Source organism: Lissotriton helveticus, chromosome 8, assembly GCF_964261635.1.
Source record: "Lissotriton helveticus chromosome 8, aLisHel1.1, whole genome shotgun sequence".
Taxonomy (NCBI): Eukaryota; Metazoa; Chordata; class Amphibia; order Caudata; family Salamandridae; genus Lissotriton; species Lissotriton helveticus.
In genome coordinates, this window is record NC_136069.1 from 210,197,145 (window position 1) to 210,214,276 (window position 17,132).

General features: G+C 49.2%; 1 protein-coding gene across 2 annotated transcripts in view; it reads left to right on the forward strand.

Moving 5' to 3' along the window:
- The window catches only part of CRYZL1 (crystallin zeta like 1), a 269,330-nt gene that overhangs the window by 136,122 nt on the left and 116,076 nt on the right, over window positions 1-17,132 (forward strand). For both annotated transcript variants that reach the window (XM_078656942.1, XM_078656941.1), the window contains exon 3: window positions 10,012-10,089. In XM_078656942.1, the coding sequence (XP_078513068.1) occupies window positions 10,012-10,089 (78 nt within the window). The remainder of the gene's footprint in view (window positions 1-10,011; window positions 10,090-17,132) is intronic.

Genomic DNA, 17,132 nt, shown 5'->3' on the forward strand with positions numbered 1-17,132 from the left:
ATGGAAAAGCTGGAAGAATACAACCACCGAGAGCTCAAACAATTTTGCATGGACTTAGGCATTGCTACCACCGGGCTAAGCACAAAAGAAGACTTCAAAAACGCCCTAGAGGCCTGGACAGAGACAAATACCGCAACCCCCCGGGACCCCGCAGCCCCGGAAGTCAACACCACCCGGACGGAGGAACGGAGAACAGGCCCCTCCCATGAAGAGATCCAAGAGCGGGAAAAAAATAGATTACACGAGTTAGACTTGGCACGACTCAGATTAGACGGAGAATTGAAACTGGCGGAACAAAAAATAAACTTAGAACACTTACGGCTCAGAGAAGAGCGAGAGGAAAAACAGAGACAGAGAGACCTCGAAGAAAAAAGACTGGCATACGAGCACGAGTGCAAACTAGCGGAGATAGAAATACGCAAACTGAACAAAAACCTAGGGGTGCCCGAGCAACCGCACTCCCCGGGTCCTACCGAGCAGAAGGTCCACATCCCCAAGGATGTGGTCCGAGAATATCACCGGAACGACGACATACAGCAGTGGTTCAAGGCCTATGAGATTGCCATGACCGCCCACCGAGTCGCTCGAAGTGACTGGGGAGCCGGTCTATGGGGGAGATTCGTCAACGAGGGTCGTGATGCCCTGCTGCAACTTCCGGACCATCAAATGACGTCCTATGACCACATGAAGGCCGCCCTCCTCAGTCGATATGGACTTACACCCGAAATGTACCGCCAGAGGTTCCGCAACTGCACCCGGATCCCAGGTACGACGTGGTTGGAATACGTGAACTATTTCAGCCGAGCCTTCGAGGGGTGGATCAAGGGTAACAACGTAACCACTTACGAACAACTCTTCAATCTCATTGTGTGGGAGCACCTCTCCAACAACTGCTTTGTCGAGCTCAGGCAGCACCTCCTCGACAGTAAATTGACTGAACCCCGGCAGCTCGCCACCGAGGCTGACCGGTGGGAGAGCACCCGAGTGGCCCGGAGTGGGCCGAATGAGCAGAACAGAACCAACCAAGGTCACCATCGTCCCCGAGGAGGAGGAGGAGGCCCGGGCCGGGGCAGAGACGCCGCCCCGACCGCACCCACTAACGCCACCCCGGCCCCAGCAGGCCGGGGAAACCCCCCGATGCGCCCGGGGTTCCGAGCTAACGTGACGTGTCATCGATGCCAGCGAGTCGGCCACTATGCCAGTGACCCGACCTGCCCGAAGAACCAGGCCCCCGGGCCCCGCCAAATGGCGGCCGCCGCCCTGGGAGAAGAACAAGTCTCCGAAGACACGGAGACCTATGAGTCGGAGCAGTTCGAGTGGGAACCCGCCGCCATGACCCTGGCATGCCTAGGAGGAAGAGACATGGTCCCGCGGACTCCCCTGCCCGCCAACACTCGGAAGTACAGCCAATGGGTGAGCATCAATGGGCGCAAGGCCGAGGCCCTGCGTGACACCGGGGCCAGTGTGACGGCCGTCCGCTGTCACCTGGTGACCCCCGAACAAATCCTACCAAACGTACTTTGCCCCGTCCGATCGGCAGATAACTCGGAGAGCCTGTGTCGGATGGCCTGCGTCCCCTTCGAATGGGGAGGAGTGTCCGGCATGCTGAAAGTAACTGTCCGTGACGATGCCCCCGTAGACTGCCTCCTGGGGAACGATCTCGAGAGCTCCCCGTGGGCCGCTGTGGAAAGAAGAGAGCATCTGGGGATGTTGGGTCTCCCGGACTGGGCGTGCGTAATAACCCGGTCCATGGCCACCCGCACCATCCCTAGACCAGAAGAACCAGAATGGGCAGCACCTCCGCCCTCGATCGCTCCAGAAGAAGACTTCCTCCAGACCGACCACCCGGACCCCACCCCAGAGGGGTCCACACAGCCCCCCGAGCTTCCCGACCTGGCTCAGTGGCGCCAAGAAGGGGGGCCCACCCAGGAACAATTCCGGCAGGAGCAAAAGACCTGCCCCTCCCTCGAGGGATTGCGACAGCAAGCGCTCGCCCAGAGCCATGGAGACACCACCGGGGCCCACTGGGTTTATTGGGACAATGACCTCTTGTACAGCGAACAGAAAATCGCAGAACTGGGGGCCGGGCGAGTGCTGGTGGTGCCCCTCCACTTCAGAGACTTCCTGTTGAACCTAGCCCATGATGTCCCCCTGGCCGGGCACCTGGGCCAAGACAAGACCTACCACCGCCTGGTGACTCACTTTTTTTGGCCCAAAATGAGAAATGACGTATCCAACCATTGCCGGTCCTGCCCGACCTGCCAGGCCAGCGGGAAGAGCGGCCGCAAACTCAAGGCACCCCTACAACCATTCCCCGTGGTGACCACCCCGTTCGAAAGGGTGGGAATAGACATTGTGGGGCCCCTGGACCCCCGAACAGCACAGGGGCATCGCTTCATCCTGGTCCTGGTGGACCACGCTACCCGCTATCCTGAGGCGGTCCCCCTTCGTACTATAACAGCCCCAGTAGTGGGTCGAGCCTTGATGGGGATCTTCTCTCGAGTGGGCTTCCCCCGGGAAGTCGTCAGCGACAGGGGTACGAACTTTATTTCAAAGTATATGAAATCCCTCTGGCAGCAGTGCGGAGTCACTTACCGCTTCACCACCCCCTATCACCCCCAGGGGAACGGACTAGTCGAGCGGTTCAACCGCACCCTCAAGGGGATGATCATGGGGCTGGAAGAACCCCTACGCCGCCAGTGGGACGTGCTACTACCGTGCCTCCTCTTCGCCTACCGAGAAGTCCCCAAGAAGTCCGTCGGCTTCAGCCCCTTCGAACTCCTGTACGGACACCCCGTTCGCGGGCCTCTCAGCCTAGTGAAGGAGGAATGGGAGATGGCCCCCCTAAAGACCCCCCCGGACGTCTACAAATACCTCCTGACTCTCCGCAATCAGACCCGGAGATTCAGGGAAATCGCTAAAGCCAATCTAGAGGCCAGTCAAGAGGACATGAAGAAGTGGTACGACCAACATGCCTCCTCCATCGAGTTTGAACCGGGTCAGCAGGTATGGGTGATGTCCCCCATCGAACCGTGTGCCTTGCAAGACAAATGGACGGGGCCCTTCAAGGTGATCGAGCGCAGGAGTCCCGTCACCTATCTCATCGACCTGGAGTCCCCCCGGAACCCCCTCCGGGTCCTCCACGCCAACAGGCTCAAACCACACTTCATGCGCTCAGAACTCAGCCTGCTGATGGCTACCGACAGTGGTACGGAAGGAGACTCCGAGCCCCTCCCTGACCTACTGAGGACTCGGGAAAGGGATGGCTCGGTGGACGGGGTCCGACTCTCCGAGGCCCTGACCCCAGAGCAGCGTCAAGATTGCCGGGCCCTCCTGCTGCCGTTCGCAAACCTGTTCTCCCTCGCACCCGGAGTCACCTCCTGGTGCCTGCACGACGTGGACACGGGGGACAGTCCTCCTGTCCGACACCGGGCGTACCGAGTACCGGATCGGGTACGTACATGCATCCAAGAAGAAGTCTCCAAGATGCTCGCCCTCGGGGTCATCGAGCCTTCGGACAGTCCCTGGGCCAGCCCGGTCGTCCTGGTCCCCAAGGCCGCGGCACCGGGCACCACACCTGAGCTCCGATTCTGCATCGACTATCGGGGGCTGAACGCGGTCACCCGAACCGACGCTCACCCTATCCCCCGCGCAGATGAACTGGTCGACCGCATGGGGGCAGCCCGCTACCTAAGCATCTTTGACCTGACAGCGGGCTACTGGCAGATCGGCCTCACCCCCAGGGCCCAAGAACGTTCCGCTTTCTCCACCCCGGACGGACACTACCACTTCAGAGTGATGCCCTTCGGCATGAAGAACGCTCCAGCCACCTTTCAAAGACTGGTGAACCAGGTATTGGCGGGCCTCGAAGAATTCAGCGCCGCCTACCTGGACGACATCGCGGTATACAGCCGCCACTGGGCAGACCACCTCCACCACCTCCGAGAGGTCCTGCAGGCCCTCCAACAGGCCGGCCTCACCATAAAGGCCAGCAAGTGCCAAATCGGCCAGGGGTCCGTAACCTACCTCGGACACCAAGTGGGGAGCGGTCTGGTGGCTCCCCTCCAACTCAAGGTAGCTGCCATCCAGTCCTGGCAACCCCCCGAGACACAAACAGAGGTCCGAGCCTTCCTGGGGCTCACCGGATACTACCGGCGGTTTGTGAGGGACTATGGCAGCATTGTGGGGCCCCTCACGGAACTCACGTCCAAGAACAGCCCAAAGAGAGTCAACTGGACGCCCGACTGTCAAGCAGCCTTCGAGACGCTGAAGGCCGCCATGTGCACCGCTCCTGTACTCCAGGCCCCCGACTACAGCCGCGAGTTCATCGTGCAGACCGATGCCTCCGACCATGGTATTGGGGCCGTCCTCTCCCAACTGAACACCGAAGGGGTGGACCAACCAGTGGCCTTCATCAGCAGACGCCTACTGCCCCGAGAACAGCGCTGGAGCACCATTGAGCGAGAGGCCTTCGCTGTGGTATGGGCCCTCAAGAAGCTCCGGCCGTACCTCTTCGGAACCCATTTCCGGGTACAGACGGACCATCGGCCCCTGCAATGGCTCATGCAGATGCGGGGGGAGAACCCCAAACTATTGCGATGGTCCATCTCCCTGCAGGGGATGGACTTCACTGTGGAACATCGCCCTGGCCAAGACCACGCCAACGCGGACGGCCTGTCCCGCTTTTTCCGCCTCGACGAGGAAAGTCCCCAAGAAGATGGGTGACTCTCCCCGCCTTCAGCTGGGGGGGACGCATGTTGGACAGGCCACATGAAGGGCTCGCTCCCTCCCCGCAGGACAGGGCCCGGGCCACCGTCAGCACCATTGCCCGGCCCAGCCGCCATCTTGGACACGGCACCACGCGGCCGCGCGGCCTCAGCCCGACCCCAACCCTGGGCCTGGCCAGGCCCCGACATCCCGGCACCACCCTCCACCCAGGAGGTGAACGGACCACTTGGCAGGTCAATGGGAGTACGAAGTGTCGATGGCTCTCCCCCGCCAGGTGCCGAGCACCCCCAGCCTCCTCGGGCGCTGGCTCCACCCCCCTGCTGGGTGTCTGGACTCCCTCATCCCAGACCTCCCGACCGCCAAGAGCGAGGGTCCGGACATCAAAGGGCGCCAGACCTATAACTGAGGCAGCCCCAGGACAGGAAGGCAGTTGTATCCTGGAGTCGAGAGACACCGAGAAGAACTCATCCTTGACGGACTGTTGGCGCTGCCACAGCCCTGCCTTGTGAACGATTGTCCTGCCTGCTGGCGCTGCCGCGGCCCTCTGCAACCTTCATCCTCGTGGGACCTGCTGGCGCTGCCGCGGCCCTCTGCAACCTTCGTCCTCGTTGGGACCTGCTGGCGCTGCCGCGGCCCGTAGTAACCTCCATCCTCGTGGGACCTGCTGGCGCTGCCGCGGCCCGTTGCAACCTGCATTCTCGTGGGACCTGCTGGCGCTGCCGCGGCCCGTTGTAACCTTCATCCTCGTTGGGACCTGCTGGCGCTGCCGCGGCCCGTTGCCACCTACGACCTCTTCGGGACCTGCCGGCGCTGCCGCGGTCCGACCCATCCGAACACCGAGCTCGAGGATTGTGAGCTATCACCGTTACACCTCAGTACCCGTAGGTACCAAGACTGTCCCGCTACCCCCTTCCCTTACTAGAGACTAGAATTGAGAGGATCATCGTGTCCTGATCGCCTTGTATCGTACCACTCTACTACCCGAAGTGCCTATAAAAGGTGTTACCCTGATCTTTGTGTGGTGTCCATCTGTGGGGGGGAAGTTACCTGTCTGTGCGATCACTGTGCTCGGCCGACCCTCCAGGTCTCCGTCTAACATGAACCAATCAAACACTCACACCCGGTCAAAAGATCTGGGTTTGATCCATCACCGTTCTTTAGCCCACTCTGCCACTCCAGTTCAGACATTGCAAGGGACTCACGTCTGAGCATACCCTGCCACACTTATGGTGGCCAAAGCGGTACAAAAGGGGGTGGCAGAGTGGGCTAAAGAACGGTGATGGATCAAACCCAGATCTTTTGACTGGGTGTGAGTGTTTGATTGGTTCTGATGCTCCGTCCATCACCACCCCCTTTTGTACCGCTATGGCCGCCATAAGTTTGGCAGGGTATGCTCAGACGTGAGTCCCTTGCTCACTTTGCCACTGGATTCAAGCAAGCCGGGCTGAAGACGGCTGGAATGCCAGAAACCGGTCCTTGGAAGCTTGTTTCCGGTCCAGGGAAGGCATGGCTTGGCAGTTCGGGCTGGACTGTTCCCATGAGGCTCAGGGTCAGACTGATTTGCATATAGCCATGTCTGAACTGGGGTGGCAGAGTGGGCTAAAGAACGGTGATGGATCAAACCCAGATCTTTTGACTGGGTGTGAGTGTTTGATTGGTTCTGATGCTCCGTCCATCACCACCCCCTTTTGTACCGCTTTGGCCGCCATAAGTGTGGCAGGGTATGCTCAGACGTGAGTCCCTTGCTCACTTGCCACTGGATTCAAGCAAGCCGGGCTGAAGACGGCTGGAATGCCAGAAACCGGTCCTCGTAAGCTTGTTTCCGGTCCAGGGAAGGCATGGCTTGGCAGTTCGGGCTGGACTGTTCCCATGAGGCACAGGGTCAGACTGATTTGCATATAGCCATGTCTGAACTGGGGTGGCAGAGTGGGCTAAAGAACGGTGATGGATCAAACCCAGATCTTTTGACTGGGTGTGAGTGTTTGATTGGTTCTGATGCTCCGTCCATCACCACCCCCTTTTGTACCGTTGTATCCTGGTTGAACAGATTCACCGGCTACATTTCATGGTGTAGGCTAATTGCTCCAAAGTCTTTCACACGTATTGTCCCGGAGATAATAAATAGAATGTTCATTACTCCTTACTGAGGTTCATATACTTCTTTACTTGACTGTGACGGTTTATTAACCCGAAATGAGCTGGTGTCTCCGATACAAGGGCCAATTGCTGGAGATTTGGCTGAAGTGCATGGCTTTTGACCATGCTCTGTGCCCAACTCAAAATTCAAGGGTTCACAAATCCAGTGGTGGATTTGTGAATTCTGAGACCTCAGGAGTGTCTGTGGGAAATAGGGAGGGTCTGGGACTTGCGTATTCTGTAGTAAAATTATTTTTTTTAAATGTAATATTTTGATTCCAAGGAGTTCTTTTTAGCCACCTAGATATAGGTTCGGGTAGGCTCACCCTCCCCAATGCCTTTTTCTGTTATTATTATTTCCAATACTGGGCTCCATGCATTGTGTTTGGTAATGGCCTCATGTGAATTTTTTTTATGAAGGCCATCCAATGAGAGGGTGAGGGATTTGCAAGTTCACAGTTGGATTCCACAATGGATGACAGGAGAAAATGCCCCCTCATCCAATGCTATGTCTTAATTTTTTTAACCAGATTTGCATACCCCCGTGTATTTGTGACTCCACGATGGATCTGTGAAATAGTAGTTCATCTGTGAAATAAGGGTCCTGATATCTCTATCTTTATTCCCTTTCAAGCCCATCCAAAGTATTTTTAAACACTGATTTCTCAAAACCTACTGAACAGATTTACGCCAAACCAATCAAAGGTACTTCCTTCAATAAAGTTCTGTTTTTTGTGGAAACAGGGCAGGGAATTCCTATCGACTGACGGCCAGGGATTATTGTTTGGAGTCAAGGACAACATGGCTTCATGTTTACTTAGTACGATGGAGAAGGGGAGCTAATCCTTTGCAGCACAAATTCTGAGATCGCCAGTTTCCCGTGCCACAGTATGGTGTAGGGAAAGATGGTTGTATTCCTCTGCGACAGCAGTTGTTTAGTAATTTTTTTCAACTGTAGAATATGCAGAAAATGTAAATACTATCCTCCGGTGCTATAGGAAAAACAAAAAAGCCTTTTAAATGGAAGGTGTATCTTAACCATAACTACACTGTGGCAAACGCTAATGTATTAAATATATTTGTATGTAATATGCAGTTCGCTGATTTCTTTGAATTTTCTGAGGGCAACATACACTTAATCATGTGGTCGATCTATTTTTCTTGAGTGAAGCTTTATGTGTATTCCTCAATTTGAGTAAGGAAAGCTTGTACTTCTGAATGTGTTAGACCTGTTCTGGTTGATCAAATCTTGCACTTCTACATGTCCTGGAAATACTGCGGGTGTGGGAAGCTTGCACTTTCACATGTGAAAGACCTATTCCGAATGAGGGAAACAACCTCCCGCACATGTCCTATGCACGATTTGAGTAAGCAAAGCTTGCAATTCTGCATGTGGAACCTGTTATGAGTGAGTAAAACGTGCATTTCTGCATGTGTACACCTAGTCTAAGTTCGGAAAACTTGCCCTTCTGCATGTATTATACCTGCTCTGAGTGACTAAAGCTTGCCCTTTTACATATCCTGAGCAGGTTCTGAATGTCACTGCATCACTGTGCCTTCCTTTCCATTGGTGTATCAATGAGTCCCTGACTGTGAGCATGTTCAGGTCCCTCAATGCGTGTCCAGGTGAGTGATAGTGGAACAACTCATGTCCTTATGTGTGCCTTTGACTGTGTCACTGTGCCTTTCAGCCTTGAGCTTTATCAAGTAACACCTGTCTGCCTGTTATGAAGACTGACATTACTCCCGTCACTAATAGACGACTTGCCCCATATCGCTTCCCATGCTATACGAAGAGACACAGCGTCCAGCTCTTCCTGCCGCCTGAGTCCTTTACACTCTCCATATGGTATCTGCGAGGTGGTCTACGTGCCTTCTACTGTCTCACCTCTCCTAATGAGGCTGGCGCCTTGTTTTTCAATGGTGCACATAGCGTTGTGCTGTCCTGAGTTTCATTAATGAGTTTCCTTGCTGTGGTTCCAGTCAGGTCCATTGTCTTCCTATTCTAGGCCTCTGGAGGCAACCACTCTTTTGTATGACTCCCTTTCAAATCTTGTTGGGTCCAAAACACTCATTTTATACTATGGATGTCTGACAAAAGTTCTCTTGGTGACCTGGCTCCACCTTGTGTGTGCCTGACTATCCACTTTACAGTGTCAGTTGTTGCTTGTCGAAAGTCTGACCAGTGGAAGACTGGAGAGGAAGGCGAAAGAAGGATAATGGTGAAGACTGTCTTACAAAAGGATAGGTAACCCACTCTGTCGAAGCATTGGCAGGATAGCCACTGCACCCAAGGTGTTCTTAAAAGTGCCCATGGTAGAAGTTGATTTGATTTTTACGGGCATTCATTTGTTATGATAATGAGCAAGGGGTAAAAGTACCTTAATTTAGAGGGGGAACAGGGAGATATGAGGTCAGGAGCGCACAGAACTAGGATATTGACATTTTCATGTTCAGTATCTTGATAGGAAACTTAGAGAGTGTTCCTGTGAAAATTTAGATAAAAACACTTTTTGTAGAACAAAGAGACCTGATGAGTGTGTACAGCAAGACTATGTAGGTGTGTTATTCATCTGCCTGGAAGACAAGTAGACTCAACAGGTTGCAAACAACATAAATGAGATTGATCATAACATACACATTCACGGATGAAAGTTGTCCTGGGCTCCTCATAAAGCAACAAAGACTTTCTTTGTGCATGGAAGATAGAACTACATCTTTCCTGATGAAGAGAGTTCCAAGGTTCTCACAGAAGGCCTTGAGAGTTGGCACAGTCGGGACTATTGTTCAATATGCGTTCCACTGTCACTGCTTAATCTTCTTCAATTACAAGTGTTAGGACTTAAATATGGACCACCATTTATAATGCATCCATATAAATATGGACCACCAATTGTAAGCATCCATATAAATATGGACCACCAATTTTAATGCATCCCTTCCTCTCCAATCATAATTTTTATTTTTTTCCTTGTCTTATTTGCATTGTAATTAAAAGCGCATTATGTGCACTTTTAATAATTAATGTCTGCAATTTGAATGAATTTAAATCATAAAGGAAATAATTGCTTATAGAAGTATACTTGAAACAGTACGATTAATTATGTTAATGTAGATGTTTGTTACATATCTTTTTCATCTCTGTAGGAAAATCTTCCCCCTACAAGTGAGTATTATCTGAAGATAGGCGTCAAGGCATGTGCACTGAGCTCTGTAGATACAAAGGTATTTTTATCTTATCATATGTGAAAAAATGACCCATACTTTGCTTGTTTTTATAATATGACCTTGAGGCTGTAAATGTGGATGATTGTTGGAATTTGTTTAAATTTGTTTTTGTTTAATAATAAACATATAAAATGGTAAAAAAGAAAATAAGAAAATTATTTGTGGCAACTAGCACAGGTTGTTTGGATACTGCTATCAGGACAAGTTGAGTTTTTGTATTGTGTTTCTAGTGCATCTTTAAATGTGGCTAGCCAAGGTTTTAGAGGGAGAATGATGCACTCATATTTGTAGTGTTAAAAATGATGTCATCCAAAATGCATTTCTTGGTTTGTTATCCTTTTATTTAGTGTGGGTGATTAGGTTCACAAACAAAGGAAGAAGACAAACAGCCGACACCTGTTTCAACCATGGCGCCTAATTGGCCGAGGGCTTTCTCAAGGCAGTGATTAATCCATATGTAACAAGTCAATTATCTTTTTGCGTCTGATGCCGTCCCTGTGGTCCCGGTTTAATTGTGGCTAACCTGTTTTTAAAACATTTACAGTGTTTCTACCGCAACTGAGACATAGAGCTTTAATTGAATTCGGTTCATCATCATCATCATCATAAAAAACTTTATTCGTTTTTTTTGGTAAGCCATAAAAGTCACAGATATAAAATATACATAAGAAACAAAAAACTAACAGAGAGCTGCTTCACATAAGAATCAAGAAAAAGAAAACGTCATAACCATCCGGGTCAGGTCAGAAAAAATTCATTATCAGTTTTCACCCTCAACAGGGCAATTTTTCTTTTTCAGGCACAGCCAGACCCCACAGTCAAACAGTCATTCCTAAAAGTGCATAGTGCCTTTTGTTAATACAATACTTTCCTAATTAACCAAAACAAGGCTTAAACATAGCATGTTGATGAATGACAACTGCCTTCGCCTCAATGGCGAAAAGACAGAGCTGTTGGTGGTCGGAAGAGCAACATCTACATGGTCAAGACTATGGTGGCCCAGTGAACTTGGGGACCCCCCCATTCCGAGGGAGTCGGTACGTAACCTTGGTGTTATGTTGGACACCGACCTCTCGTATAAGATCCACGTCAATAAAGTCACAGGGAGATGCTTTGGCCTACTCAAGGTTCTTCGTAAGGTCTTGGACCTCTTGCCTGCTGTAGCCAGAAAAACTATTGTTCACGCCCTAGTAACTCCACACCTTGATTACGGCAATGCCATGCTGTTGGGGCTAAGCCAAAAAGCACTACACCAACTCCAGTGCGTGCAGAATGCCGCCGCACGTTTAGTGCTTGGCCTTCCGCGCAGAGCTTCAGGAAAGTCTGCCTTGGCTAAACTCCACTGGCTTCCCGTCAGGGAGCGTATTAAATTTAAAGCCCTCTGCTACACTCATCGCATAGCCCAGAACAAAGGCCCGGATTATCTCAAAAACCTCCTGGCCATACATCGCCCTATTCGCAATCTAAGATCCTCTGGTGCGATGTTGTTTAAAACTCCCCGTATTCTTAGGGCCAGAATGGGCGGCCGCTCATTTAGGCACCTAGCCCCTAAGTACTGGAATGCTCTACCTCTGAACATGAGAATGGAGCCATCTGAAATAGGATTCCGGAGGAAATTAAAAACACTCCTCTTCCCCACTTTATAATCCTGTTTCTCAGGCCATAGGTAGAATTTATCAGTAATTAGCGCGGGGACTCACTGTTCTATGTGTAGCCAGGCGCTCTATAAATGCTAAAAATCAAAAATCAAAATCAAAACATTCAATAAAGTGCATAGTGATTTTTCAGGGTAGCCGACAAGTTTCGATCAAATAGAATCCATTGTCCTATTTTCATTTACTTTCAAAATAAAATGTGGGTTTCAGCCAAGACGAACTATATTGTAAATTGTCATTATTAAAGTACATAGAGCTTTTTTTTTTACCCCAGAGGTAAGATGGTCGTTTTTAAAGTGCATGGTGCCTTTTGTTAATACAAAAACTTACCTAGTTGACAAAAGTATTTAAACAAAGTATTAAGATATTCAAAAAAGTGCATAGTGGCTTTCAAAGTGGCGGACAGGTTTCAGTCAAATAGAATCCAATATCCTGTTTTCATTTACTTTCAAATAAGATTTAGGTTTCAGCCAAGAGATGCTATCTTGTGAATTTTAGAGTGCACAGTGCTTTTCTAGACAATGCCGGGAGACAGATTTAAAATATAAAAAACCTCGGCAAGTTGCAGGTAATCATTTTAAAAATGCTCAGAGGAAAAAAAACAACACCACAAGGTCGTGGAGAAAAGAAGTCAACTGTTTTCCATTTAACCTTCATAAGCGAATAGCAGCAGAAATAAACCTATATATCATTTCGCAAATATATTCCCATTGAAGTAGTCGGAGATAGAACAAAGCTGGCCTACATTTTCTAATGTTCAAAACCCTCAAGAGTGGTAAAATGAATCCCCTTCGTGGTTTATTGTATAACTAAAAAAAAAAAAATGGAGCGTGTTCTGGCTTGAATTAGCCAGGGGCAAGGATCTAGATGGGCAGCATGATATGTGTGGCTCGGGTACGACACCAGTAAATGGACGATGCCAAATCTGAATCTAGTGAGATAAAAAAAATTGAAATGGCTAAAAGGGTACAAAAGATATGGCCCAAGTCCTTCAGTAGTAACCAGGGGTAAGTATTCGGCGACCTGTTTTTTACTGAGCTCCACATATTCTCTGCGTTCACTTAAAATATTTAAATAATCTCTTTTTAATTGTAATTTTTTGACAGAGGTAATAAGAGAAGGGTTTGTAGAGAAATCCTGTCTCCTCATGCGAGCCAACTGGGTCTTCACATAACCGAGCCATGGAATATTGTGTACATGGTCATAGTTCAAACATTCTTGAATTATTTCTCGTTTGAGGGCTGGTTCTTCATTTACCCAGATCGAGCGCCATAGCATTATTGGGGCACTTTGTATGCGATCCGTCAAGGGGGTTAACCCCAATCCCTGATGGCATATGATAGAAGGCAAGCTGAGGGGCAGACAATAATCTTTTTAGGAATACATTTTCCGTGGTATGTAAGATAGATAAATTACAAAATTCCCACACCCCAGCTTCGTGCAGGGTCACAGCACAGCATCGGGCGGTATAGATGTTATTGAGGGACTTGGTTGGTCTACAGCCAAGTTTCCTAGAGAACCTAAATAGGGCTTCAAGTGTTCTATTGAAGCTCCTTCTCTTGACCTCTGAGAGATGGGCCCAGGAGCCTTTTTGGTCAAATGGGATGCCTAGATAGCAAAAATTTGAAACTTGGGATAATTTGTGATTTGGTGATATTGGTCTTTAGACCCAACTCCCTCATGAATTCATTAAATCTGTTGACAAGGGTTTGCAGCCCCAAACGTGTTCTTGAGATTAATACGCAATCATCGGCATATAATAATGTGGGGAGGTTTCTTTGCCGCACGCTTGCCACATCAATTTGACTTGTTCAAAAACCTCTCCAAATCATGTACATATAAACAAAACAGAAAAGGGGCTAACACGCACCCCTGTCGAACACCACTGTTCATTTTAACCAGGGGTGATAGTTCTCCATCCGCCCCATATCTCACTCTGCCTGTGACAACCCGATGTAACTGTGCTAAAAAATAAACCCGGGAGACTCTATGCCCATACCTAACATCTTTTGCCATAATTTCCCTCTCATCACACAATCAAAGGCCGATGTCAGGTCCTTGAAGCCCAGATATAGATTAGTGTTTTTTGCCAAAGTTTATTTGGTAATTACTAGATGAAGCTTGAGACACTTTTCCACCATGCCCAAGCTTCTTCTAAAACCATATTGAATATCTGAGAATTTCCCTTTTTCCGCTATCCAAGTTTCAAGGCGGTCAAGTAGAAAGAACCCTGCCCATAAGCTTACATGTGGTGTCTATCAATGATCTTGTGGGATAACATTTAGGGTTCAACCTATCTCCCTTTCTAAAAATAGGAACAATTATTGCCTTTGACCAGGATTCTGGGGGACCTGTAACTACAATGCTGGGAGGATTATTAGTGCTAATAATAACAGTAAGGACATTGTCTCTATTGTTAAGAGCTTCCTTTCCCCCTGTGCGGAGCAAATGACGCTACCTTCCTCTGTACAATGGTGTGAGGACTTGTCTTCCTTTTTTATTGATAAAATTGTTAAGATTCAGGACAGCTTGGGAGCTGCCCTTTCCGAACAGTGGAGTGCTTCTTTGGCACTCCCGCTGATCCTTAGTCCTCCTATCAACCAGTTCAGGCATTTCTCACTGGTGGCTGAGCATGACATTTTAGCTATTTTGGAATCACTCAAATCTGGCTCACCCACGGATCCGTGTCCGGCCTCAGTTCTTGCTGGGGTAGCAGAGGTGGTCTGCTCAGAGATTGCTGAGATTATTAATCTCTCCCTTCAGGCGGCCACTGTTCCTTCGTGCTGGAAGCAGGCCAAATTCTTACCCATTCTTAAAAAATCTCTGCTAGATCTTTCTTTTCCATCAAATTATCATCCCATCTCTCTTCTGCCAGCTTTGGCAAAAGTTTGTGAGAAGGTGGCATTCCGGCAGTTGGAGGCTTTTGTAGAAACATCCAATGCTCTGCACCCTGCTCAATCTGGGTTTCGAGCCTCCTAAAGTACTGAGACTGCGTTGGTGGAAATGACTGAGGCAATTAGGGAGTGCTCAGATGGAGGCGGCAGGGCGGCTCTGATTTTGTTGGACCTCTCTGCCGCCTTCGATACGGTGCCCCATCAACTTCTTCTTGCCCGGCTGTCATCCATCGGCATTGCCGGCTCTGCTCTAGAATGAATTGAATCGTTTTAAGACAACCGTACCCAGCAGGTCTGGATGCCCCCCCACTCGTCCTCTGTGAGGAAACTCTCCACTGGAGTACCTCAGGGCTCCACGCTAAGCCCTCTGCTTTTTAACATATATCTGACCCCCCCTAGGAACTGGGTGCAAAAATTATAGCCTACGCGGATGACACCCAGCTGCTATTTACTTGGAGGGGTTCGGCTCTGGATACCAAGATTGCTCATACCTGCCTTTCTTCTGTTTTCCGTTAGCTTGCACATGCCCAACTTAAGTGCAGCGAGGAAAAATCGGAAGTACTCCTTTATGGTCAGTCCCCCCCCTCCCCGCTTTCAGAGAATCATTGTGGCCTCCCAATGTCCCTTGTCCCAGCTCTGTGGGGGATCCGGCGAAGAACTTCGGGGTATGGTTTGGGGAAAATCTACGGTTTGAAGAGCATATTAAAAAACGTACAGGAGTTTGCTTTTGCACCCTCAAGGCCCTACGAATGTTCTTTCCCCTGCTTCCGAGGGAGGCTAAAGAAATGGTAGCGTGTGCCCTCATCCTTTCCCGCCTCGATTATTGCCAATGCTTTGTTCATTGCATTCCTGGCTATCTGGTAAAGAAACTCCAGATCATACAGAACTCCGTGGCTAGACTCCTATTTAACATCTCGCGGAGATCTAGTGTCCGGCAACATTTGTGTGATCTACATTGGTTACCAGTGGCCCAGTGGGTGCAATTTAAGGCCCTCATTCTATCTCACAGGGCCATTTATGGGCAAGGGCCAGCGTATCTTAGGAAACGTTTTGGCCTGAATACGCCAAACCGCCCTCTGCGATCTGCCACCCAGCGCCGGCTGGTCATCCCACGGTTTCGTAAGGCGCGTTTGGGTGGCCAGTTCATCTCTGTTAAAGCAGCTGCTGCCTGGAATGCCCTCCCCTTGGAGTTACAGGATATACAGGACTCTAAAAACTCATCTCTTTAAAATGACTCTGTAATTTTCCTCTGTTCTCCCACAGCCTGCGCACGCGCCAGGACATTCTAGAGTATATGAGCGCGATATAAATCCCTATATAACATAACATAACTCATAACTATGGCGCAACTTAAAATATTAGTTAAAATTTGGTTACAACTGCAGATATTTGGGTCAAGTGGGGAAAACAGAATTAGAATCAAAGTGTCCTTTGCTGATGACTGCAACCAGAGCTTTTTTGACAAATCTTGCTACCCGCAAGGGTCTCGGGTGGTGATTTACCTCTGGGGTAACATGCCCAAATTCAATAGTTAGCCTATTGAACTCTGCTTTGGCTTGGACAAACTTGATTAATCGTATTGGATCCCAAGTGGCACTTTTGAGTAATTATGTCTGCCGCACGTTGGTTGACCTGTGGACTGCTAGTGAAGCTCTAAAAGTAATACAGATGTGTGACATGATTATCACAATCAATATATTTATGGACAATGTTCACATACTGCCATCTATAGTTTGATAGTTTGGTTAGCCCCTGCTATCATTAGTGTGGAAATGTAGCTTTCTGAGATTATTGGCTTCATAAGTAATACACAAGTGTTAAAATTAGCGTGTGTTAGTAGTTCTCTATGGGCCAGATGTACAACATGCAAAATAGCGCCTCGCAAATTGCGACTCATTTGCAACTCGCAATTTGCAAGGCTCTATTTGGCATGTACAACAGTGTGTTTAACTCTGTGATTCCCAATGGGGTTGCAAATTGCGAGGCTCATGAATATTAATGAGCCTCTCACAATTTGCAAGCCCATTGGGAATGACAGGCCCTCGCAGGGATGCTGGCCTGCTGTGCTCTGCAGACCACCATATCTGAGACTGCTTTTAAATAAAGCAGTTTTTTTTCAATGCAGCCCGTTTTCCTTAACGGAAAATGGGACACATTTAAAAAGAACAAAAATGAAACATTTTCGTTTAATTTTTTAAGGGCAGGAGGCGCTTAAAAAATATTTTTAGAGATAGTCACAAAGTGCTTCCAAATTGAGACTGCATTACCACCCTATTAAAGAGGGTGGTCATTTGCGAGTGTTTTGCGACAGAAATTGTGGTTGCAAAACATTCTTACATGGGGTTGCGGTCGCTATTAGGAAGGGTCTGCCCCTTCCTAAAAGCGACTCGCAATTACTAAATAGTGAGTCGCAAATGAATTGCGACTCGCTATTTAGGAACTGTACATAGCCCTTTCACATTTTATATGTGGAAACGGGTCGCAAACATAT